At 46.9% G+C, this 25,575-nt stretch overlaps 2 protein-coding genes and 1 non-coding gene across 3 annotated transcripts; 1 reads left to right on the forward strand and 2 right to left on the reverse strand.

Annotated features, from left to right (window-relative positions):
* Positions 1–1,187: 1,187 nt before the first annotated feature.
* On the reverse strand, positions 1,188–4,387 carry Fancd2os (FANCD2 opposite strand). Its single transcript, XM_003464081.2, has 2 exons — positions 4,196–4,387; positions 1,188–1,999 (listed from the first exon to the last, which is right to left on the reverse strand). Exons 1-2 carry the CDS (start codon positions 4,347–4,349, stop codon positions 1,455–1,457), a joined length of 699 nt encoding a protein of 232 aa, XP_003464129.2. The 5' UTR covers positions 4,350–4,387; the 3' UTR covers positions 1,188–1,454.
* Positions 4,388–8,073: 3,686 nt separating this feature from the next.
* On the forward strand, positions 8,074–14,909 carry Brk1 (BRICK1 subunit of SCAR/WAVE actin nucleating complex). Its single transcript, XM_003464080.5, has 3 exons — positions 8,074–8,272; positions 14,103–14,185; positions 14,342–14,909. The coding sequence occupies exons 1-3, from the start codon at positions 8,155–8,157 to the stop codon at positions 14,366–14,368; spliced, it is 228 nt and encodes a 75-aa protein (XP_003464128.1). The 5' UTR covers positions 8,074–8,154; the 3' UTR covers positions 14,369–14,909.
* LOC111755298 (small nucleolar RNA SNORA84) lies at positions 8,937–9,069 on the reverse strand. Its single transcript, XR_002789868.1, has one exon. It is a non-coding gene; the product is annotated as a small nucleolar RNA SNORA84 (small nucleolar RNA).
* Positions 14,910–25,575: the final 10,666 nt, after the last annotated feature.

Raw genomic sequence — 25,575 nt, forward strand, 5'->3', positions numbered from 1 at the left:
TTAAGGGAGGAAAGGTTTATTCAACCCACAGTGCACGGAAGTTTCACTCTGTGCTCCCCCAGCTCCAGGGCAGGAGCCTCGTGGCAGAAGGGGGTGGTGGCAGCAGCCCGCCTTCCCTCTCCTGCAAGCCTGTTGACTGTGCCACCCACACCCAGGGTGGGACTTCCCTTAATTCACATTCAACCCCTAACCCAGCCACCCTGGAAATCCACACCTGTGAGTACATGAGGCTTTGGGGCACATCGAGACACAAGCCGTCATAGGATCATTCTCGCCTAAGACAAGAACATCTTCATGAGTTTTTTGAGAAATGGCTTGAACTTTTCTCAGTGCCCCAGCCAGAAACATTTTGCCTGCCTTTTTAATTTTCTGGTTATTAGTGTAAAGCAAATGAAGAGATCTTCCAACCTATGATATGTTTATTTCTACATTATTTTGAGTTATGATAAGACTACTGTATAATTAGTTGTAATTAATTAGAGCATTATGAGTATGCATCAGCTAAAATGAACTGCTCTCCTGTATTCTGCCAGAAGGCCAGTTTTAGTGCTGCTACCAAGTTCTTTCTTGGCAGGTGATAACAATCGTTTTAATATTTGTCAGCATAGTGTCAGGCAGGGTGATGCAGTAAGTTCTTAACTATGACAGCAGAAGTACAGACAGTACAGAAAGAAAAAAAAAAAAGCATAAGGGGCTGGGGATTTAGTTTAGCAGCATAGGCATCCGCCTTGCAAGCATGCAGTCGTGAGTTCAATCCCCAGTACAAAAGAAAAAACAAAAAACCAATAAACTGGATGCCATCAAAATTAAATACTTTTGGGGCTGGGGATTTAGTGGCATAAGCACCTGCCTTGCAAGCATGTGGTCGTGAGTTTGATCCCTGGTACTGGTAAAAATACCAAAAAAAATTATAAAATTAAATACTTTTGCACATCAAAGCACACTCAAAAAAATACTAGACTTGGACATGGTGGCACATACCTATAATCCTGGGAGGCTGAGGCAGGAAGATTACTGAGCTTGAGGCCAGCCTGGGCTACTGAATGAGTTCAAGGCTAGCCTAAACCACAAAGTGAGACCCTGTCTCAAATTCAAAAAAAAGACCAAAGAAATACATCTTTTTTTCTTGACTCTCTCTTTTCTCCCCAATTCAATGTCTTTGGTGTCTAAATCAGTTCACATTAGACTCACTGATTTATATGGTTTAATGGTTTTCATCACATTTACAAGTTAGTACTACTTTGACTCTTGTTGTTCAGCTCTACAATGGATGTGTTCCTCCTTCCTCTGTCACTGGCCCTCTTCTTGGAGAGAAGAAAGGGGCTCCTCTTGTCACTTTTTGACACAAAGCGACACAGTAAGGGCAGCATCGCCTTGGCTTGTGTAGACAGGTTGACACGAGCTTGGTTTCATCCCAGAGAGCAGGTGCTCAGGCTCAGGTGCAGCAGGACCCCCTACCTGGAGTGCTGCAGGGCAAAGGTGCACTTCTTGTAGGTTGCATACAGCAAGAGAATGGAGCGCAGCATCTGTTTGCACATTGTCACTGTCATCTGAATCTGAGGCTCCTTGAGTCCAGTGGGCCACTGATGCTCCCTGCTGATAATCTTGCAGAAGGCCGACTTCTCAGAAACTCTGAAGGTCCCGGTCCACTTGGGAGGCTGAGCCGTGATGACCCTGCCAAAGACAGAATCCACTCCACTGAGGCGGACAGGCTGAGGTTTCCTGACAAGTCCTTTCTTGTGGATCATGCTTCGGAGCTCTGATGTGTGATAGGGTAGCTTGGGACTCACTCCATTGTCCAGGAATGGGCTGTCAAGGACGAGCGTGACCTCTTGGAAACACAGCTGAACTTCCAGGTCGGAAGGGGTGTGTGGGAAGCCGGGGGAGGCCCTGAAGGGGTGCTTGGAGGATGGGGTGGGTGTCGTGTGCCGCAGCCATTGGAAGCTCTCGTCCAGTGGAGTCCACGGTGACCAGAGCTGGTACCCTGCCATTGAGAGTCCTAGACAGAGGAATGAGACATGGTGTTGCTCTGGTGTGCTTTTGGCGAGCACAAGCATGCAAGTTCACAACTCTGCCTCAGTACTGACTTAGACACTTTACTGTCCCCATGAGTAGATTCCAGGAGGTAGGAGGGTATTAGTAATTTTATAAAGGACAGTAAGGATGGTAGCAAATATTGAATGTGGTAACTACAGTGTGTACAAAACTTCCATTAAACCTTTTCACAGGCCTCTCAAGGGAAGTGTTAACTCATTAAAGAGAAGTCATGGAATGTCCCTGTCCGTGGTTGTGTGCTGTGCTGTGTTGGTGACTGCTAATGACAGAAACCTTGCCTGCAAGGGGAGAGAGGTTGCTGAGAAAGGCATGTCTTCCACAGGTGTGACTGATACCCTCCACTGGACATCAGTAGTTCTCAAAGTGTGATCCCTAGGCCAGCAGCAGCAGTGCCACTTGGGAACATGACAGAAAGGCAGATTCTGGGCCTCACCTCACATTTAAGAGGAAAAAATTCTCAGGGCCAAGAATCTGCTTAAACAAACCTTCCGGGGATTTGGTGCATCTTACAGTTGGAGAATTTTCAGCTGCTTTCCTGTCTTTCACCATGGAGGCAATCTCCTTGCCCCTAACAGCCCCTGTATTTACTTTGTGTTTTGTGTTGTTTTTTGGTCTTGTTTTGTTATACAAGAAAACAGCGCAGGCTGAGCACAGAATCTCTCAAGTGCCCCTCAGAGGAGTTGCCCCAGCCGGCAGGGTGGCTGCTTTTCAGGACTGTGGCCTGATAGTGACAGAACACCTGGCAGCTTTCACAAGGCCTTGGGTTTGATCCCCAGCATCACATACACCCAAACTTTGGGTCTCTTCTAGGTGTGGGTCTGTTTTTTCATCTGTGGGACATCAACAGTTTAAGACCTTCACTTTCTTTTCTTTGAAGAAAGAGGGCTGGGAGGGTATTGCTAACTCAAATCATTTATCCAAGTACAATTTGGACTTTCTGTCATTTCGTTTTTTAAAATTAATAATTAATTTTTGGAACTAGGAATCAAATTGAGGACCTGCTGCTCATCAGGCAGGTGCTGTGTTACCAAACTACACCCCTATCTTCCATCACCCTATTTAAAATTGCCAATATATAACGGTTTTACTCATTTTAGGAAAAGCGAATAGTTTTGGAGCTGGTTAATGACAGAATCTGTGCCTTTTTTTTTTTTTTTTTTGAGAGCTTATTTGGGCAGAGGAGCACAGCTACTCGTATACCCTTGACCTAAGAAAATGGGCCTCCACTATAGGATAGTCGTCCTCTGCCACTGAGCGCACAGCTTTGTAGGGGGACAGTGAGGGAAGAAAGGACACAGCCCCGCCAGTCAGATCAGCCAGATCAACACTGACGATCAGCGGGGCGACAGATGTTGCAGCCAGATTGGCCTCACATCCTTTTCTTGTGTGTGTTTTAGTTTGTTTGTTTTGGTTTGTTGTTGCTTTCTTGGAGACAGGATCTTGCTCTGCAGTTAAGGCTGGCCTTGAACTCACTGTGTAGTCCAAGTGTATTTCTTTTCCCTTCTCACTGCTACAAAGCACTGTGTAGCAGTGCAGATCTGATCTCATCCCATAACTGCCAACATAGTTTGTTAGTTTATGTTTGATCCTTCATGTGTGTCATACTCAGGCCTCATGGGTGCTAGGCAGCTCTCTGTCACTGACATACACCCTTATCCCTTTTAAATTTCTGAGGTGAGTTCTCACTAATTTGCCTCAGTTGAGCTGAGTGTGCTGGTGCAAACCTGTAATTTCTGCCACTCAGGTGGGAAGCCGAGGCAGGAGGGTCACAAATTTGAGCCCAGCTTGGACAACTTTGTGATAGCCTGTCTCAGAAGAGAGTTGACTGGGGATGTAGCTCACGGAGCACCCTGAGATCAGCCCTCAGTGCTGTCAAATAAGTCCAGCCTGTTAAGGTTCTTGTAGAACCAATGTGGAATGAGCAGCTACTGACCCAATCCTTCCACTCCTTCACACAGGGCTAGTGGTGCTGCCCCATCCCCAGCACTGGACATCACCTCGTCCATTCCAGGAGGCGAGACTTGGCTACTCTGTCCTTGGAACTCTAGTATCTTCCAGACAGGCAACACCCGGTTCTAACTTAAAGGACTTCCCCATCAGACTTCCTCCCATTCCAAGGAATCCGCCCGGATTTCCCCACCTGGAAAAGGTGACGGCAGCGCCAGAGTACAGCTAAGGTCCTTGTGAACCTTCAGCAGAAGCGGAGGTCCGGCGCGCGTGGACAGGGGCCTGCTCCGGGTCCCTCGCTCTGGCCTAGCAGAGGCGGTGGAGGGAGCCCGGGCCGGGCCCAGCATCAGGGCGGGGCTCACCTGGTGAACTCCCCTCAGTCCAGAGTGGCCACATCCTTCTTAACCGGGTGCCTGGCAACCGCCTTTGTGACCCAGCCAGGGTCCTTGGAGCTAGGCCAGCCAGGGCCATGGGTCTGTGGCCTCCCCAGTCCTCCTGGAAACACCCAGCAAGCAGCTTCCGGACTTGGCTTTGGCTCTCAAGGCACAACTCTCTGCCCACCCACTACACCTGCGCACCAGGATCGGACCCCCATATGAGTTCTGGGACTGGAGCCAGTGTTAAAATTAGCACCTGGGAGACTGAAGCAGGAGGATCCTCATGAGCTCGAGACCAGCCTGGGCTACAAAGTGAGCTCAAGTTCAGCCTGAACTGCAGAGCGAGACCCTGTCTCAAAAAGACCAAATAAATAAAATAAATTAGCATTTACTCTAAACCTTGCTGGTACTTGGGCAGAGGGACCCACAGTTCCGACGGTGTTATTGTATTCGGTGTTTCCACGGGTCTGGCTTGGTGGTGCATGCCTGCAATCCCAGCACTTGGGAGGCTAAGGCAGGAGATCACTATGAATTCGAGGCCAGCCTGGGATACAAAGTGAGTTCAAGGCCAGCCTGAACTATGTAGTGAAACCCTGTCTCGAAAAGAAAAAAAAGGTTCCAGGGGAAGCAGAAGTTATTAATGCCTGCCTGTTAAGAGAACAAGCTAGATACACACACCCTTCACTCTGGCGAGCACCTCTCCATTTCCCATTCACTACCAGTCAAGACAACAGGAAAGATATGCCTGTCTTTCTTTTACTTCCTCACTGAAAATTTCCTGCTCTTCTGTTAAATCTAATAACAACCGTGTCGAGAGTTGGGCGTGGTGGCTCAGGCCTCTAATCCCAGCCCTCGGGAGGCTGAGGTGGGAGGATGGTTGCGAGTTCGAGACCAGCCTGGGCTACAAAGTGAGCTCAAGGCCAGCCTGAACTGTATAGCGAGACCCTGTCTCAAAAAGGACAAAAAAAAAAAAAAAAAAAAAAAGAATTGTGTCCCATATTACAAGGCTGAAAATGTGATGTGATAACTTTGTAAACTCACATCAGTTGTTCTGGAAAGCTGAGGGTGGGGCACAAGGTTCACCCAGACGCCTTTGCTGCCCACAGGACCTGGCTGGGAAGGCACCTGTCAGAACATATCACGGATTCAAGAAGCTAGGGAAGGCCACCTGCTCCTTCCTGACACCCAGAATTGCTTTTGCGTTTTGTAAACTGCAAACAGCACCAGTGAGAGAGATCATCTTCAGTCAGCCCATTGGGTGAAAATGACAGAACCTGAGGCTCTAAAAATGAGCTCAGGCTGAGATCCTGAACTGGAAGGCAGGGGCTGGAGGACTGGTCCAGGGCACATCATGTGTGCATGCGTGTCCCACGGAATAAGTGAAGCAGGGGTGTATTTGGAGAAGAATCAAAAAACAGAGCAAGCAAAGGACAACGAAGAGGTGTAAATTATTTGGGGACTTTGTTTGTTTGTTTTGTTTTTTGAGATAAGGTCTTACTATATAGTCCAGGCTGGCCTTCAGTTCACTATGTAGCCCAGGCTCACTTGAAACTCAATCTTCCCGCCTCAGCCTCCTGAATGCTGAGATTACAGGCATGTTCCACCATGTCCAGCTGAGGTGCAAAGGATTTTGAATGAAACTTTTTCCCCAGGTTATTTTTACTTTTAGAGAGACTACTGTTAAAAATCAAACATAATAGTTCTTGTTGCATAGTAGCGTTTTATTTTTTGAATTAAAGTCCCCAAATCAGAGCTGTATGATTACAGTTGGATAGAGAGGCTGTAGTCCTCCTATGGTGGTGACCTATACAGTCCGGCATAGTCTGTGGCAGCTCTAAGGGACATGTTCCAGTCTGGGTTTCACTATTTATTTATTTTTGGTACCAGGATCAAATTCATGATCCCTGGCTTTTTTTTTTTTTTTTTGGTACCAGCTATCTTGCTCAGAACCTTGAGCTTGCCGGGCAGTTGCTGTGCTACTGAACTATATCCTTGTCCCAGCTCAGCTTTTAAATGGCACAATGGAGCACTTGCTTCCGTGTCCCAGGGCAATGCCCCAGTGATTGAATGGCTATGTTTTGTTTTGTTTTTTTCTTCAGTTCATCATGCTTTTTGTTGTCAGGCTGGCAAGGGGATTCCTGATGCCTGTCCTTGAGGGCCAGGAATCTAGTCCAGATACAGAAGACCACTGTGAAAGAAGCAGCAGAATGTATTGCAGATGAAAGTGTGCAAGCCAGGCATGGTGGTGCACACCTGTAACCCCAGCACTCGAGAGGCCGGAAGATCACAGTTAGTTCCAGGCAATCTGGAGTTCAAATTCAGCCTGGACTACAAAAAAGAAACAGTGCAAGGTGAAACTACATTCCCTTACTCAAGTTGCAGTTTAAACTTCACATCATTGTTGTTAGGATGTTCTGGCCCATGAAATCCTCTTCAGTTTGTCCCCACTGGCCACTTTTTTTTTTTTTTTTGTACTGAGGATCAGGACCTCGTGCTTGGCAGGCAAGCATTATGCTGCTGAACTGTATCCTGGGCTCCCTATCAACTTCTCTTTGCATGCTTTCAAATGTCAGTGAGCTAAGGAAAAGCTCCCAGCCGAGGTTACCTGTGCCAGATCAGGTGAGCCTTTCCCAGGTGCGCGGCCAGGGCTGCCCCTGGGAATGCTGGTCTTGACATCTCTGGGTGTGTTCCTCAGGCAAGATCTCCTGCAGCTCCATCCTGTGTAGAACGTCCACCTGGGCTTGTTTTATTAGTGTTACATGTTCCTTCCATGCCTCACAGCCTACTAGTATTTTTCTACCTGATATTGTCCTGTGACTAAAGTGTTCATAATTAAATGCATTAATATTTACACGATTGCCTTTGGTAGCTGTGCTGTTGTTTAGCCATTCCTCAGCTGTTGTCATGATGTAAGGAGAGCACTGTTGTGACTAAAGTCAAGTGTGCTTTTTTCCCCACTGGTTTTAATGGAATGATTAGGTCTAAAGGTTTGAAATTTTTTGTTGTTCTTTGTACTGATTTACATATTTCTTTCTCAAAGGATTGTAGTAGTTTATGTAGTTACCAACTCTTTATGATGCTACGAACTTTGCCTCAGCCTCTCCAACACTGGGTATTTAACAGCCGGGTGTGGTAGCACGCACGTGTAATCTCAGCACTCTGGGAGGCTGAGGCAGGAGGAAGGTAAATTAGAGCTCAGTCAGGGCAATTTAGCGTGACGGCTTAAAAAAAAGAAAGGAAAATATTTTGTTTCCTGGTAAATATGAAGTGGGATATCATACCGTGTCGGTAAAGGGCATTATTAAATGACTTATGGGACCAGGGTTTAGCTCAGCAGCGTAAGCGCCTGCCTGGCAAGCACGAGGTCGTGAGTTCCATCCCCAGTACCAAAAAAAGTGACTTGTATTTACTAGGGCTTAACAGTCCCCTTATTATTTTATTGCTGAGGTTTAACCGTCCCTGTATTATTTTATTGCTGACACAGATTGCGCAAAAAGCTTGGAGCAGACGAAGGCAAGAAGAGCATCGGCGCCCCCTATCGACCGCAGAGGCCCGTGACCGGCGTGGGCCTGCGGGTCGCTGCAGCAGTGCAGGCTTCCGTTTTGCCGGGCGTAGGAGACAAGCAAGGCGCAGGCATGAACTCGATACTGCGCAGGCGCATCGCCGTTGCAGCGCCTGCGCGGGCGCCGCCGACTCGGTGTGGGCGGGGAGCAGGCGCACTGGTGACCTGTGCGCTCAGCGCGCCTGCGCAGTCAGTCTTCCCCAGGCGGCCGCCATGGCTGGACAGGAGGACCCGGTGCAGCGGGAGATCCACCAGGACTGGGCGAACAGGGAATACATTGAGCTCATCACCAGCAGCATTAAGAAGATCGCGGACTTTCTCAACTCGTTCGGTCAGGGGCGAACAGGAACGGGGCGGGGCGGGGCGGGGCGGGGGAGGCGGGGATGAGAGACTCGGCAGCGCTGAACGCCTTGCGCCGCGCTGTGCTCCTGCCTCCGCTCCACCTTCTCGCTGCGCGATCTGGCCGCGGGGCCGGTCGAGCTGTGGCTTCGTCGCTGTGGCAACCGCAGCCCCGCGAATCGGCAGTTCCCCCCCGCGTCTCTGGCGGCCCGGTGCGGCCGGGGAGTGCCGCTCCCCTTCGGGGTTCCCCGGCCTTCTTTGTGCCGCCTGGTTCCAGCCCCCACCTCGTCCACAGGGTGCCGGCGCGGCGGTGTCGCCCCCCTAACAGCTCCCGGTCTCTTTCCGGACGAGATCGAAACCCTCTCGCGCCGCCCCCCCCCCTTCCCCCGTCCCCAGTGATGGCAGGAGCTGAGGCGAGAGGTTAACGGTTCGGGTCTTGGACCCTAGACGGACTGCATCCCTCGCATCTGATTTGTGTTAGGTGTCTGTCTGTGCTGGCCGGCTCCTCGAAGCTAACACGGGGAAGTGCTTTCAGTGGAGGCTGCTTTACCGAAAGCTGCCCTAGCAAAGTCTTTTCGTGGCAGTCTTAAATTCTTCTGCACTGGACAGCAAGCCTGTAATACTTGTACCTCACGTTCTCCAAGTGTCCCCCCCCCCCATGTAGCAGTGACCGGCCTATGACAGCTGCTGAGGAAACACAGATGCCATGCAAAAATCACAGGATTGCTGTGGCCCATTGTACCCACTGGAGTTCTGTACCTGAACAATAGCCCCTAGCAACCACAGGGCAGTTTTTTTTTTTTTTTTTTTCTTTTGTACCGGGGATTAAACTCAACGTTTTAAATATCTTAAGAGTGGCTACTATGGCCATTTATTTTTTATTTCATGTTTTTGGGAGTTGAACACAGGACCTCATGCTTTTGGGGCAAGTGCTGTACTGCTGAGCTAAATCTCAGGCCCATTCTTCTTCTTTCCTTTTCTTTTTTCGTTTTTTTTTTTTTTTGTTTTTTGTTTTTTTGAGACAGGGTCTTGCTATGCAGTGCATGCTGGCCTTGGGCTCACTTTGTAGCCCAGACTGGTCTTAAACTTGCAGACGATCCTCCTGCCTCAGCCTCTCGAATGCTAGGATTACAAGGGTGCAATACCATGCCTGACTTAGGCTCATTTATTCTTATTTATTCCTCCTTTTTTTTTTTTTGCCTTTTTGTGGTACTGAGGACTGAACCTAGGGCCTTGTTCTACCACTGAGCTGCATTCTCACCCTCACCTTCTTCCTGTTTTTGTTTTGTTCTGTTGTCTATTTTGAAACAGGCTGTGGCTAAGTTGCCTAGACTGGCTTTAAATTTGGAATTCTCCTGCTTCAGTCTCTGAGTAGCTAGGTTACAGATGTGTGGTCAGATGCTCAGCTCATCTGTTCCTCTTACATAGCGTCTCACACCTGAGTGGGCTATTAAGCGTGTTGTATTTGTTGGTTGAGTACAAAAACAGGTTTGACTTTTGTTTGATACAGAGCCTCACTGTGTAGTTAGGCTGGCCTAGAACTCACTGCATAGCCCAGGTTGGTCTGGAACTCTTGATAATCTTCCTGCCTCAGCCTCCTGAGTGCTGGGACTACAGGCATGTGCCATAACGCTTGGTTGGCTCTTCCAGAAACTATGCAGAAGAGTGGTTTGAATTGTTAGCAGCCCTCACAGGAAGTGGTCCTGTGTGGAAGGAAAGGGAGGCACTGAGATATTGATGTGCACTGTAGGGGTGGGTGTCAGAGGGAGCAGCCCCAGCTGGGGGAAAACAAGATCTGGAGGGAGAGGATGTGTGGCCCAGAGCCAGGCCTGACTCACTCAAGATCTAGAGCTTGCCTTGCCACATGTGGGAGGCCATGGTTTAAGCTCCAAGCACTGTGGAAAATTAAAAATAGAGGCAAAGAATAGTGGTTTCCAACCAAGAGTGACAACACTTAGGTATCAGGATTCATATAGGGGTGATGAGAACCTTCTGAAATTAGTTTGTGGTGCTGGTTGCAAAGCTTTGGAAATATACTGAGAACCACTGAATTGCATACTTCATTAAGGTAAACTGTATGTATGTAAATTAGGTATCTTTTTTTGGTCTTTTTCCTTTTTATCGGTACTGGGGATCGAACTCACGACTGCCTGCTTGCAAGTCAGGTGCTTATGCCACTGAGCTAAATCCCCAGACCTTAAATTAGGTATCTTTAAAGCTATATTTTTAAAAGGAGGAATGAAAAGTAGCAGTAAAAAGCCAGGCGTGGTGGTTCATGCCTGTAATCCCAGCACTCGCGATGCTGAGGTGGGAGGATTGTTGTGAGTTTGAGACCAGCCTGGGCTACAAAGTGAGCTCAAGGCCAGCCTGAACTGCATAGCAAGACCCTGTCTCAAAAAAGACCAAAGAAAAGAAAAGTAGCAGTAAAAATGGAGGATGTGCTAACCATGTATGGTAACCTATACCTATAATCCTAACATGTGGGAGGCTGAGGCAGGAGGGTTGCTTTCGTTTCACAGCCAGCCTGAACTACAAAATGAAACCGTGTCTCAAAACACCAAAAGAGAAGAGATACGAATGTGGTAAAGAATAACATGGAAACAAGAATGATTAAAAAGTGGAAGAATTTGAGTCTTAACAAAGTTTAAATGGTGTGAGGAGTAAATTATGGCTCCGATGTAGGTACTCTAATTTTCAATAGTATTTTAATTCTTTATAGATATGTTGTATTTTATTAAACCATTCTTCTAGTAATGAGCATTTGTTTTTGTTTCTCCACCATCATAATAGTAAAAGTAGTGAGTGTCTATGAGTTAAATCAGTTTATGTATTTTTGTGCTGCTGGGTCAGGACCCCTGACCTCCAGCGTGCTATACGTTAACACTTCCTAGAAAGGGAGATGAAGTACATGGATAATTTACAGATTAGAAGTTTAGTTGTGTTTCAATAAATTCAGAAAAGGAAGAATCGTGTTCGTTTGGCAAGACATCTTAGAAATACAATTTGAACCGAGTCTGTTTTTTATTAGTAGCTCTTTGCAGAACATGATGGGTACATGACTGTGGGGACCTGGTCTGTGCGCAGGATACATCTTCCTTGCTTCTCACCCCCTTCCCCGCCTGTCCCTTGTCCCTCTGACTCTGCCTTCCCATTTACAGAAGCTCCCTTTCTAGTTTCTTTTTCTGAAGGATAAATGTGAAGGATTTGCCGGTAAAAGGATGCGTCTCATAACCACACTGTTGAGTGAACTGCATCAGACACACAGCCTTAAATATGGCCTGAGATTCCTCTCATATGACAAACTCAAAATATAAACAAAGAGCAAAGTAAACGCTAGATAATAGGCAAGAGGGAGATCTTTTCCACAGGGGAAGGGGAACGAGAGTGAGAGCCAGCCTTCCTGGAGAGTTGAGATGGGAGGTGTCAGATGAAAGCTGACCACTGGTGCAGAACAGCTAGCAGTGCGCCTCGGGAGCACCAAGTCAGGAGTGTGGAGACTGCTGTAGAGGCTGGAGAGTCTGGACACGGAGGTGAAGGTCACGGAGATGACCGAACAGTGTCGGGAGAGGTCCTGGGAAAGAGTTACACTCGCATGCCCTTTTTTCTTGTGTGTGAGGAATAGTTGGAAAAGTGAGACAGTAGTTTTGGTTAGAGATGTGCACAGAGAAGATATTTTGAGGTTGCATTTTTTGAGAAGTGAAGAGGGACTGAAGGTGGAAGAGGAGGAGAAATGCAGGCTCCGTGGGGTGCTGGGTGTCTTTGTTTTTTCTAGTTCTGAGAGGCTCATGCAAACAGTGACATGTTCTCCTAGACAGCAGTGACCATGTGGCATCCCAGAGTTGGCAGCCTCTGCCACCCTCCTCCCCTTCCCCTCAATTTCTGCTGCCTTTTTGTTTGTTTGAGACAAGGTTTCAGTGTGTAGTTCAGGCTGGCCTTGAACTTATGTAGTATGTAGCCGAGGCTGCTGAGATTACAGGTGTGCATCACCACAGCTGGCTCTGCTGCCTGTTAACACTAGACAATCCTAGTTTATGCTGGGTCATCCCAAAATGTGTTGGTTTTGTGATGTGCAAAAGCAGACTGCATTCCATAGAAACCATGCTTAACTTTTTCTTCCTGTTCTCAAGGCTGGAGTTCAACCCAGGACCTTGTATGTGTGCCAGGCTAGTGCTGTGCCATGTAGCTGTGACCTGAGCCGCGGCCATACTCTGCTTTGTGCTTTGTCTCTTCTTGGGCTGGCAGTGTGTGCCACCATGGCGGTGAACAGTTACTGAGCCATGAGGTCCAATGAGTTAGGCAGTGCCACTGCATTTTCACTGAAATGGCTCTAATTCTTATTTATTTAGAGACAGGGACTCACTCTGCTCCAGGCTGATCTTGAACTTGGGCGCCCTCTCCCTCAGCCTCCTGTATTAGCATTACAGGCATGTGCCATCAAGCCTGGTGCTTTTTTTGTATGAGGGGGAAGATCTTGTTATGTTATACAGGCTGAGCTTGAATTTGTGATACTCACGCCTCAGCATCCCAGAATGCTGGGACCACAGGCCTACAACACCATTCTCAGCCATGTTCCCTGTCTTGAAACTGTTGCTGGTTAACAAGTGGCTATCCTTTGCTGGACGAGGTGACACAAGCCTGTAATCCTAGCACTCAGGAGGTGGAAACAGGAGAATCACTGCAAGTTCAAGGCCGGCCTGGGGTACCTAGTGAATTCAACCTGATCTACATAGCAAGAGCCTTTCTCAAAAAAAAAAAAAAAAACAAAACTAAAAGCAAAAACAAAACCAATGGTGATTTCCAGCCTAGGAGTGTTGTTTTATATTGCTGCTATAACAAATCAGCAGCTTAAACTACATTTATCATTTTGCTCTTGCGTGGGTCAGAACTTCACTTATGCCAGATGTGGTGGCACACACCTGTAATCTTAGCATTGGAGAGGCTGAGGTAGGAGGATTGCAGCAAGTTTGAGCGTAGCCTGGACTATAAAGTGAGTTCAAGGCCTGAACTTCATAGAGTGTCTCAAAAAACAAAAAAAATGCAACACTTGGCTGGTCCTGGTGTGGCGTATGTTGACTGTTTAGGAGGCTGAGAGAGGATTACACATCCATTGCCAACCAGGGTACCTTAGCAAGACCCTGTCTCAAATAAAATGTAAGGAGGGGTGTGTCCAGCTTAGTGGTAGAGCATTTGCCTCATGTGTGTGAGGCCTTGGGCCCAATCCCCAGAACCCCAGCCCAGGGGCAGACCCATAGCATTGATCACTGGGCTGTATCAGGCATCGCTTCCCTCTGGAGGCCCTGTAAGGCGACTTGTCTTTGCCCACTGGGCTGTGGGCAGAATTCCCTGTTTTGTGGTTGCAGGACAAAGCCAGGTTTCTTTGCTGGTAGTTAGCTGTGGCTGTCCCCAACCCTAAAGGACACTCATATCCAGAGGTTCATTCCCCCACTGCGAAAACCTGCCTGCTGTATGTGGCTGCTTTCCCTCTGCAGTCTCTTCTTCACTCTGACCCCTGACCCTCATCTGTTCCCACATCGACCCCAAATGGAAAATACAGGTTAGAGCCCTGCCCGTCCAGGTCCTTACTTAGCCTCAGTAAGCCTTGCAAAGCCCTTTTGCCTGGCGTTGTTTCGGGCTCTCAGAGAAGACCCGGCCATCCTAGTGTTCCCTGCTGCCTGCTCAGCAGCAGCTGGGTCTCTGAGCTGCACTGCCTTGACCCCGGTTCCCACGTGGGCTCCTCATGCTGCACACCTGGCCGCTCTCCCCCAGCACAGGGTGTGCATGTGTTTTGACACTAGTGCTGAACACCAGTCTCCTTTCACCAGATATGTCTTGCCGTTCAAGACTCGCAACGCTGAATGAGAAGCTGACAGCCCTGGAGCGGAGGATAGAATACATCGAAGCTCGGGTAAGCCCCTGCGAGCCTTGCCGGGGTGTGGGTTTCCACGCCCCTGCAGCTGTCTTCCCTGTGATTTCTCACTGCCTACAATCAAAAGGACGTTGTGCGTCTCTTAGACCCCTTTAGTTGTTTTGAATTTGTCTGAATGTGACTGTTCTTTGACAGGTGACGAAAGGCGAGACTCTCACCTAGAGCTGCACTGCCTGCTGCTGGGACTTGCTTTACAGGACACAGACCTCGCAGAGCAGGCCCTGCAGCCCCAGCTCTTCTTCTTCTCCTTCAAGAGCAACAGGGCTTTTTCTCGTGTTTTCTTTTTCCAAAGGTCCAGCCTTTGCACTCCGCCATGAGCACCTGAGAGTGTGGTGTGGCACAGTGTGGGGAGATGTCCGTGGTCTCCCGGAACAGCTTAGGCATTTACCTTGCAGTAGCACGCAGCGTTAGCATCAGTGTGTCTCAGGTGTCCAGAGCCCAGAGCCTGGCTTCCGCTAAGGCCCCTGCCTGCTCCCGACTCTCCTTCAGCTTCTGGCATTTCTGCCTTTGTCTGTGCCCGACTTTGGGGAGGGGAGGGTCCTGGCTGGTCACTCAGCAGCTGCCAGAGAACATTGCTAACCTGCCACTTTGTTCTGGAGATCCAGGCCAGTCCTCTAATTGGCTTGAAGGGACATCTTCAGAGTTTTCTGTCACTTGATCTTTTTGTGCCTCTTGTAATTCCCTAATAAATTCCTCAACTTTACCTGACTGCTGTGATTAAGGAGGGAAGAGGGGCTAGAGATGCGCTTGCCTCTGCTGCATAAGTCCTCCAGCTGTAGCTGTCCAATTTGCCAGCTAGGCCTGTGCTGGCCCTTAGCTGCGTCACTTATCCTGTAACCCACATTGAGTCAGGTGTGATGTCACAGTCTGCCCACTTCTGCTTCCACATGGCCTCACTGTAGTCCAGGGCAGACTCAAGCTGCAAAATGCCGGTTTCCCTTGCAAAGCAAATCCTGTACACGTAGTTGATCAAGAACCTAAAATTTGTCATTCTAGTGTCCAAGGCTTTCTGTAAACTTGAGGGCACCCTCCTTGTAAAACCCTTTTCCTTGTGTAGGTTACTTTTCATCCCTTAGGCTCTGCATACAAAAATTCTCCCATTCAAGATCTAGGTCAGGTCAGGCTTCTTCTGCAAAGCTCCAGCATAACGTCTCCATGCAGTGCTGCCTTCTGTCCTGTCCTGTTTTCCCATGCGCATTCTCATCCTGATGTCAATCATCCTGTGACTCAGTGGGTGTACTCTGAATACACCTGACCCCTGATCTGCAGAGAGCAAGCTGCCCGGGGATTCACATCTTTGAAGAACCTCACTCAGACCTCTGGAGGACCAAGCTAAGCATACCTACTCTTAAAATGGGAAAGTCTTCAAAATCTTGAAGTGCTGACCTGATGCCACAGTGGAACATTGCACGCCTGACCTCAGGTCATAGTAGAAATAGGCACCCTGGAAACTACATGACATTAACATAAAGCAATGTATAGTGGTGTATATGAAACGTGAATTTCACGTTCAGATCAATGTCCTATCTCCCAGACCTCATTTTTGTACAAATATTCCTAAATCTGAAAACATCTGAGATCCAGCTGTAGTGAGAACCAGCTGTAGTGTCACACACCTATAATCCCAGCATTCGGGAGACTGAGGCAGGAGGATTGCTGCAAGTTTGAGGCCAGCCTGGACTACATAGCAAGATTGAAAAAAAAGAAAAAACATACTTGAAATATTTCTGACTCCGCATTTTGCATATAAGGTACTTGTACTTCTTTATGAATAATTACAGTGGAGACAGTGGAGACGCTTGTACCATTTATCTTAGCAGGTGTTCTTTTCAGCATTATTGAGCGCTCCTATGCAGTTCTTCAGTCATGTGAGTTCGTTATTTGTATTTCCCTCCAAGATAAGGAAGTCAGTGTTAGTGTCCAAGTGTTAGTGTCCTGGTGTGCTGTTCTGCAGTCAGTTTTGCCACCTGGGTTCCTGCCATGGGTAAGGACCATAACATGAGATGGAAATAGGGGCAGAAGTGCTAGTGATATCTCCAGGCAGGAGAAGCTCTTTCTATGAGAGTGTGTGAAAATGGTTAATAATGGTTCTATTATATGGATATTAATGTTAATTTGCTGGTGTTAAAGTAATAAATGCACCAGTAAGTGATATAGTTCAGTGGTGGAGCACTTGAGTCCATCCTTAGCACAGCCAAAGGAATGAAAGAGTGCATGAATAAAGCAGGTGTGGTGGCTCACTGCTGTAATACCAGCACTCAGGAGGCTGAGACAGGAGGATTGCTGCAGGTTTGAGGCCAGTCAGCCCTGCATAGTGAGACCTTGTCTCAAAACAATAAACTGGACATGGGGTACAAACCTGTAATTCCAAGTTTCTGGGGGCTCAGGCAGGATTTTAAATTAGAGCTTAACCTGCGCAGTTGAAGAATTTAGGGAGATGATATCTCAAAGTAAAAATGGCTGGGGATGTAGCTCAGTACAGAGGCTGTGGGTTGAAACTTCAGTCCAACAAACAGTGTTTCTAAGAGTGTCCTAGAACCACATTGCTAACCTGGTTAGAAAGGGCAGCAGGTGGTGCTGAGTGCAGGGAACCAGTGACCAGCCTCCACTGGGTGCAGGAACTTCATCCTGGAATGTGCTTGCCAGGGTCCTGTGTTGTCATCCCTTTATTTTTTGGGACAGGGTCTTGCTGTATAGCCCAGGCTGACCTTCAACTTGGATCCTTCTGCCTCAGTCTCCCACCATCCCCTGCTGTCATCCCCTTTCACTAGAGTCCTAACTCTCCCGTGGGTGTTCCTATGTGCCATGTGCTTTAGGCAGTTTTCTTTCTTTAGGGCAGGGGAGAGGAAGGAAAGGAAGAGAAGGACGGCGAGGTGAGTGAGGAGACGAGCAGTTTGTTTCATTTAACCTCAGCAGCTCTAGGAGCTGGTCTCCTGTGTGGGACCTGGGAGCGTGCTGGGATGGCACCAAGACTTGCTCACTCACAGGCTGCCCTAGCTATCTCTGACTTCTGAAGGTGGTGTGGCCAGGTGGGAAACTGGTATTACCTGAAATCCAGTGCCTGTGTGTTTGTGGTGGGGGTGGTACTGGGGATTGAACCACTGAGCTACGCCCTTGCCCCCCACCCTCTTTTGTCTTTTGGAGACAGGGTCTCACTATGCTCACTGGCCTTGAGCTCACTTTGTAGCCCAGGCTGTCTCGAACTCAAAACAGTCCTCCTGCCTCAGCCTCCCAAGTGTTGGGATTACAGGGATGTGCTACCACGTCTGGTTTACATTGGCCTTTTTAAAAAAGTTATTTTTTGTTAATACATGCTTGTAGTACATAATAATTGCATTCATTGTGGGGAGTAGGTACACATAGATAATATTTTAATTCTTTTTCCCAGCTCTTTTTATTTTTTGGACAGGGTCTTGCAGAGTTGCCCAGGATGGCCTTGATCCTTGTAATCCCTTATCTTGGCCTCCTTGCCCTCTCAGCCTCTTGTGCTAGGGTTATAAGCACGTGCCATCACGCCTCCTGGCTGGCTGGTTTCTGTTCCTCTTTGGTGCCTGGGGTTGAGCCCAAGGCCTCTGGGTTGCCAAATAGAAGCTCAGCCACTGAGCTGCACTTTGTTCTGCTGTCATTCACTTGATAAAGGTGGCTCCCAGCTCTCCTTGCTGTGTCTGGAAATACTGTGTGTATTGATTGTCTAGGTTCATTTCTGCTGGCTCACTCTTAGAATGTGCAGCTTGTATTTTCTTTCTTTTTTTTTTTTTTTGTCTTTTTCATTTTTATTGGTACCGGGGATCGAACTCACGACCGCCTGCTTGCAAGGCAGGTGCTTATGCCGCTGAGCTAAACCCCCAGCCCCGCAGGTTGTATTTTCTTTTGCAACACTGGGAATTAAAACCAGGGCTTGGTGCATGCCAGGCAAATGTTTTACCACTGAGGTGGACTCCTAGCCACTGTATAATTATTTTCTGAAAGTCTTGCTAAAGAATTTAATCCATTCTAGCCCTTAACCTCTTCTAGTAGTCTATGAACTAGAAGCAACTACATCCACCTCTCAAAGGCCTTTTTTGGTTGGGCTATAGGAACTTTTATTATTTTTAATTATTTTGAGAGGGTCTTGCTATGTAGTTCAGGTTGGCCTTGAAGTCATGGTGATTTTCCTGCCTCAGCCTCCTGAGTGCTGGGATTACAGGCATGTACCACCTTGTATGGCTTAAAAAAATTTTTTTTAAATGGCTGTAAATGTAGCTTGGTATGAAGGCCCTGGGTTCCATTACCAAAATAAATAGTAAAACACTGGCTTGGAGAATATATATATATATGGATATACATATTAGAAGTCAGCACCTAATCAAGAAATGGACAAACGAGGAGTCTGGCAGTATACACCTGTGATCTCAGCTACTCTGAAGCTGGGGCAGAGGAGTACAAAATTCAGTGCCAGCCTGTACATTCGCACAGCCCTGTCTGAGACAGGAAGGACTGGGGTGGAGCTCAGTGGAAGAGCAGCTGCTCAGCATACCTAAGTCCTGGCTTCAGTCTCATTCAGGAAAGGGGGACAGCAGGTCTGCAGTGATGTTTTGCAGTCCACACAAAATGGCGAACAAGAAACCATCACCAGAGTGGCGTTGAGCTAGAGAGTGGGAGGTGCGTACATGAGTGCCAGGTGCACAGTACCCCAAGGCGGGAGGATGCCAATGGAGGCCAGCGGGACACCCTAGGGAGCCTCCGTCTCAAGCAGGACTGGGGTCAGGACGGTCAGTCACAGTGCCTTGGCTTCTGTTTCCAGTGCTTCAGGAAAAACAAATAACCTGATTTTAAAATGGGCAAAGACATCAACTAGTGAATGGATAAAGCTGTGAGGTTTTTTTAAATCAGCAGAGTACTACTCTGCCATGAAGGTGGACAAGCTTGAGGTATTTGTAGCTACATGGATGCACCTCCTTGAGACCATTCTGTTAAGTGAAATAAATCAGACACGTGTAAATACAACATTGTTTCTCTGTTATGAGAAAGTGTAAATAAGGACCAAAATTTATAATAGATGTGAAACAGGAGGAAAATGGTCAAATGGGGAGGGAACAAAGGAGGAAAGGGAAGGAAGGAAAAGTTTTAAAAATCAGAAAAGAAAAAAAAAAATCAGAGAAGAAGCTGGGGATTTAGCTCAGCGGCAGAGTCACCTGCTCAGCAAGAGTGAGGTTGTGAGTTCGATGCCTGGTACCAAAAAAAAAAAAAAAATTAGAAAAGAGGTAAAAATGGAGACAAAGCTTGTAGAGGGGAGGCGCGGGGGGGGGGGGGGTTGAAGGGAGGGCAGGGGAAGGGGGAAAAAGTTATGTACAGGTGCAGATTCTCTGATGGATCTGATGATTATGTATATCTAAGATGTACTGATAAGAGCTAGGGACATAGCTCAGTTGCAGAAGTGCCTGCCAGGCAAGCACAAGGTCCTGTGTGCAATTCCTGGTACCCCCCCCCCACTAAATAAAATTACCAATAAAATCTGGTTAAAACTACAATAAAGTAAAATGGTCCAAGGAGTCAGGTGTGGTGGTGCACACCTGTAATCCTAGAACACAGACAGGCTGAGGTGACTGCAGGGTCAGATCAGCCTGAACAACACTTAGATTTGCTAGCCTGAGGCAGAAGGATCACTGTGAGTCCAAGACCAGCCTGGGCTACAAAGTGAGCTCAAGGCCAGCCTGAACTGCATAGTGAGACCCCATCTAAAAAAGACACACACAAAAAAAGTGGACTCAACAGTAAAACGATAATAAGGAAATATTCAGAATATCTTTGAAAAAAAAAAGACTGAACAAAACTGTTTGTAGTCTCACTGTTTGAAAGTCCACTTTATATGCTTCAATTTTGTAACTTGAACAACTATTTCTAAGATGAGAATATGTAATCTATTAACTAGTGATTTCTTATTGTTTATTTTTTAAATTTTGTATTACTTGTATCCTTTTTCTGTTTTTTTTCCCTTTTTCTCCTTAAATAAAAAAAAAAAAAAAAAAAAAAAGAAACAACAACAACAAAAAAGAAACGAAAAAAGACTAAGCTGTAGCCCAGCAGCAGGGCGCTGGGTTCACTCCCAGTAACACAAGAAAATCATTGAACAATTTTAAAAATAAAGGGACTGAATAGAAATTTCTCAGAAGACATAAGTGACCAACAGAAGAAAAAAAATAATAGGAAAAGGAAAATGATATATAATCACTAATCAGGAAAATGCAGATTAAAGCCATAATCTAGCAACTGCCAGAATAAATACAGAAAAATAAGAGCTGGGTGTGGTGGTGCACACCTGATGTCTGCACTTCAGATGCTGAGGCAGGAAGGTAATGAGTTCAAGGCCAGCCTGGGCCTTGCCTTCCCCGCACACAGACACTGAACAAAAGTGCTAAGTGTTGGTAGAGACTGGAGAGATGGGGAGCCCCTGTACATTGTTGGTTACAGTGGAAAACAGTAGGTAGGCCCTGTAAAAAACAGAATAGAGGGGTGGGGATTTAGCTCAGCGGCAGAGGTGCCTGCCTTGCAAGTGTGTGGTCCGATCCCCAGTACCGATTAAAAAAAAAAAACAATAGAATGACCATAAGGTCCAGCAGCCCCACTACTGGGAATACACATAGTCCATGACTTTTCAACTTTACAAGGGTGCAAAAAGCAAGAGACTTTCAGCCTGGGAATGGCAAATGCCAGTAATCTCAGCACTCCAGAGGTTGAGGTAGGAGGATCTCAGTGAGTTCAAGCAAGCCTGAACTACGTGGCAAGACCTTGTCTCAAAATAAATAAGTAAAATAAAAAATAAAAGAGCGATAGACCTCAGTAGAAAGGGCAAATGTTGAGCTTTGGCTGTTTTCCTGAGCTAACTGTAGACAGCAGTACACTCTTTGGACCCTGAGGGGCAGCAGAGGCTGTACTGTGTGGTACCCTTCATTGCTGAACTGACACTGCAAGCTAGGTACATTCTGCATTTTCAATTTCCACAAGGTTATGGGGCATAATGCTGACATAAATTGAGGAATATCTGTATATACAAAGGAAAGGGAGTTGGTATGGTGATGAGATCTCTTCCATGTTTGTAGTAGCATTATGACAAGTCCCTGACTAACGAACATTGTATATTGTGTAAGATTTACAGGTCTACCATGTAAAACTCAGGTGCACAGTGTAAGACAGGTGGACCATGTGGGACTCCCACAGGTAGACAAGTCCCGTGGGGAACCATGTAAGACTCGCTTAGTTAGATTACAAACAAATCCAATTTACAAATTTTCTCCCAGAACAGAACTCCTTCCTAAATCAGGGACTTAAAGTATATTCACAATAGCCAATAAACTGAACTAAACCTTCATCAGCTAACTAGTGGATATAGAAAATGTGGGTGTGTATGTATATAGTAATAACATAGTATCTAGACTTGAAGCAGAAGGAGATCATGTGATTTGAAGCGTTGAATCTGAAGACATTAGGCCCAGCCAAACAGAAGAACAAGCACAGAATACAGTCACTGGTGCAACCTCAAAAAATTTAACTCAGCCAGGTATGGTGGCTCACACCTGTAATCCCAGCACTCAGGAGGCTAAGACAGGAGGATCACCACAAGTTCAAGGCTAGCCTGGCCTACAAAGTGATTTAAAGATCATCCTGAAACATAGTGAAACCCTGCCTCAAAAAAGACGCCCCCCAAAAAAAGTTGGACTCAAACTAGGTATGGTGGTAATCACCTATAATTCCAGCATTTGAGAGACTGAGGCAAGAGGATTGCTGTGAATTTGAGGCCAGCCTGGGTTACATGGTGAGTTCAAGGCCAGCTTGAACTATTTAAAAAAAAAAAAAAGCAGAAAATAGAATGATGGTTTCCAGGGACTGTGGGGATGTGGGTGGAGATGCTGGTCAAAGGGGTGCATCATTTCAGTTAGGATGAATAATTACAGCATGATAGCTGTGGTTAACAGTGTTACATGAAAGTCAAGCACAATGTAATGGCATGATATATAATCCAATACCCAGGGTTGATTCAGGAAGATCATGGATTTTTTTACTTGAAATTTTCCAAAGGAGTAGGTATTAGATGTTTTCACCATTAACAAGAATGTGAGGTCCCATATATGTAAACTTGCTTGATTTTTAAAAATGGGGAATAAGCCCATTGAGGAACTGGCAATATAGATTAGCAGTAGAGTGCTTGCTTAGCAGGTGTGAAGCCCTGGGTTTGACTCCTAGAACTGTAAATCAGCAACAGCAATCACAACTACTATACAGCCAGGCCTTCCCATCAGTACTCTGGGAAGCTGAGGCAGGAGAACTGTAAATTCAAACCCAGCCTGGGCAATTTAGCAACAACTTAGCAAGACCTTGTCTCAGAATTTTTTTTTTTTTTTTTGTCTTTTTTTGAGACAGGGTCTGGCTATGCAGGTCAGGCTGGCCTTGAGCTCACTTTGTAGCCCAGGCTGGTCTCGAACTCACAATGATCTTCCCACCTCAGCCTCCCGAGTGCTGGGATTACAGGAGTGTGAGCCACCATGCCCTGCTCCTGTCTCAGAAATTTAAAAATTACAGTACATGTGAATCCTAGCAGCTAGGAGGCTGAGGCAGAGGATCACTGGTAGTTGAAAGCCAGTCTGGGCATACAGGGAGCTCAAGGCCATTTTGGATTACATAGCTCAAGATCCTGCCTCAGAAAAACCAATAAATAAATACAATTTAAAGGATAAAAAAGGCAGAGGAGGTAAAAATGGGGCTACGGATGTAGTTCATTGTGAAGGTTCTGTGTTCCATTCCCAATAAATAATTCAAAAACCCAATAATTCAAAAACAAAAGCAAGCCAGGTGTGGTGATGCATGCCTGTAATTCTAGCACTTGGGAGGCTGAGGCAAGAGGGTTGTTGCAAGTTTGAGACCAGCCTGGGCTACAAAGTGAGCTTAAAGCCAGCCTTAATTGCATGGTGAAACCCTGTCTCAAAAAACAAAACAAAACAAAACAAAACCCAAAAACAATAAAACAAAAAAGCCCCACTACCATATGTCAGGGGTGAGAAGACTAAAGGAGTTTCTCATGTGTGAGTACCCCAAAGAAGGTCATCGAAGCAGATATCAGCCACATAGCAGGAGCAGGCAGCTGAGCACAGCAAGAGTGCAAAACCAGGGTCTGGGGATTTAGCTCATCGGCATAAGCGCCTGCCTTACAAGCAGGCAGTCGTGAGTTCGATCCCCGGTACCGATGAAAAGGAAAAAGACAAAAAAAAAAAAAGAGTGCAAAACCCACCTGCATCTTGTATAATTGTTTTTTTTTTTTTTTTTTTTTCGTCTTTTTCCTTTTCATCGGTACCGGGGATCGAACTCACGACTGCCTGCTTGCAAGGCAGGCACTTATGCCGATGAGCTATACCCCCAGCCCCTACTGTATAATTCTTATGCAGGTTGTCATCTCATTGACATTTATTTTTTGGTACTGGACATCGAACTCATGACCTTGCACTTGCTAGTCTTATGTTGCTGAGCTAAATTCCCAGCCCCTCATTTATATTCTTACATGCTGGATTCACTGGCGCATGTGTAGTTGTTCATTGCTAAGCCATGGTAACATAACTGCATCCTGCTATGCCTTTGTGCTAGACAGTGGGATCACATCCTCAGGTGTCCTTAGATGCCCGAGCTCTGAAGCAGTCTGAGTGGTTCCCCACATCCCACCTCCTCAAAGGTCAAGGGTATATAAATGTAACATTCTATATATAACAGGGCACAAGTGCCTCCCCATGCTGCAATCAGCAAATCAAGAACCATGTGGTTTTGTAAAACCACCTTTCTTATTTGAGAAGTTTTATTGATAAGCAACATCAAAGCCTGACATACAACAGTTGAGGCCTGGGTCATATGTTGAGCAAGGGCTTTGTCTTGGTTACTTTTTCCTCTTGCTGCTGAGACAAAATACCTGATGCCCAAAATGAAGGAAGGAAAGCTTTATTTAGCTCACAGTTTGTGGAGGTTTCAGTCCATAATCTGCTGGCTGGCATACAGAAGAGAAGCAACAGTTCATAGTGGCTAAAGACAGCAAAAGCAGTAAGAGCAGGTGTCCCTTGTATCGTATGTAGGTTACCCACCCCTAAGGAAGGTGTAGCACTCACACCCACAATCCCGACATTGGACCATGTATCAATCACAAACTCTAGGATCTTGCCCCATGACTACATGAGGCTTTGTGGGGGACATCCAGATATAAACCAGAACAGGCTTCAACCTGGAGGGCTGTTTATGATGGTTGCCCTTGGTCAGATGCTACTCCTAGCAGCATCCCATATGCAGCACTCAATATTTTTGGTCAGACACCATTCCTAGCAGTCAACCATTGCAATGCCTGGTCAAGACACCTGTTAAATCATTTGCTGGTGACTGGAGGGGCTTGTGTACTGCACCATGATGGCCTATATAGCTTTTTGGCCATGTTCCCATATGTCTTATCACACAGTGCCCTGTCACCACTGAGCTGCCCAAGCTGGCAGCCAGAATGTCAGCCCCCTTAAGCCACCCAATTGTCCATGCACACATGCAGGGCATCTCCCTCCTGCCTCACAAGCAATCATACTGTCATCAGTTCTGCCCATTGGTTTGATCTGGCTCTTCTGGTCCCATATGGGGCTGAACAGTGACTGCTGTCCACTGCAGGACTGGGTCACGGCAGGAACCCTCAGTATATCCAGTGGAAAGGGGAGGATCCTTCTGTGTAGGGCTGGGGCTTGTGTCCCATCGTCTGTCCTCCCTCATAGGCTCCTGGGTTGTGTGAATCATGGGTCCCAACTATTCCCTGGTCAACTGCTAAGGAGCTCCTTGAGGAAGAGGCCTGCTGTTGAGGTACGTCCCCTGCTGTGTAAGAGTGGGAGCCTGGGCCGCCCCACTTCTGGAATGGGCAGTTTCTATCCCTGTATTTGTACTTTGTCTGTACTTTCACTGTCTGTTGTCCTGTGACCCCTCACAGGCAATGCAGAGCTGTGTACAGTGCTGTTTCACAATCGGGGTGCCAGCTCTCCACAATTGTGACCAAAACCCGCAGGGTGGGGCTAGGGATTGAGCTCAGCAGCACAGCACTGCCTGGCAAGTGCCACGTCTTGAGTTCGATCCCCGGTACTACAAACAAAAAACACCCACAGGGGCTTTTGTTTCCCGTTTTTGCCGTAAGTTCCAGCTAAACCCAGTATTATCCATACTGTTAGGGAAAATCGCAAGCTAAGGTCAATGACTCAAAGGGCTCATATCAGTATAACTGACCTTTTGAAGTTCTGGAAAGCACCTTCTGCTGTGTCCATCTAGCCCCATATTATGTCCAACTTGGTCATCTGGTATAGAGAGCACAGCAAGGTGGCTAGGTGTGTTATGTC

This window comes from Cavia porcellus, unplaced genomic scaffold (genome assembly GCF_034190915.1).
Source record: "Cavia porcellus strain 051 isolate PalLab524CR breed Dunkin Hartley unplaced genomic scaffold, mCavPor4.1 scaffold_15, whole genome shotgun sequence".
NCBI lineage: Eukaryota > Metazoa > Chordata > Mammalia > Rodentia > Caviidae > Cavia > Cavia porcellus.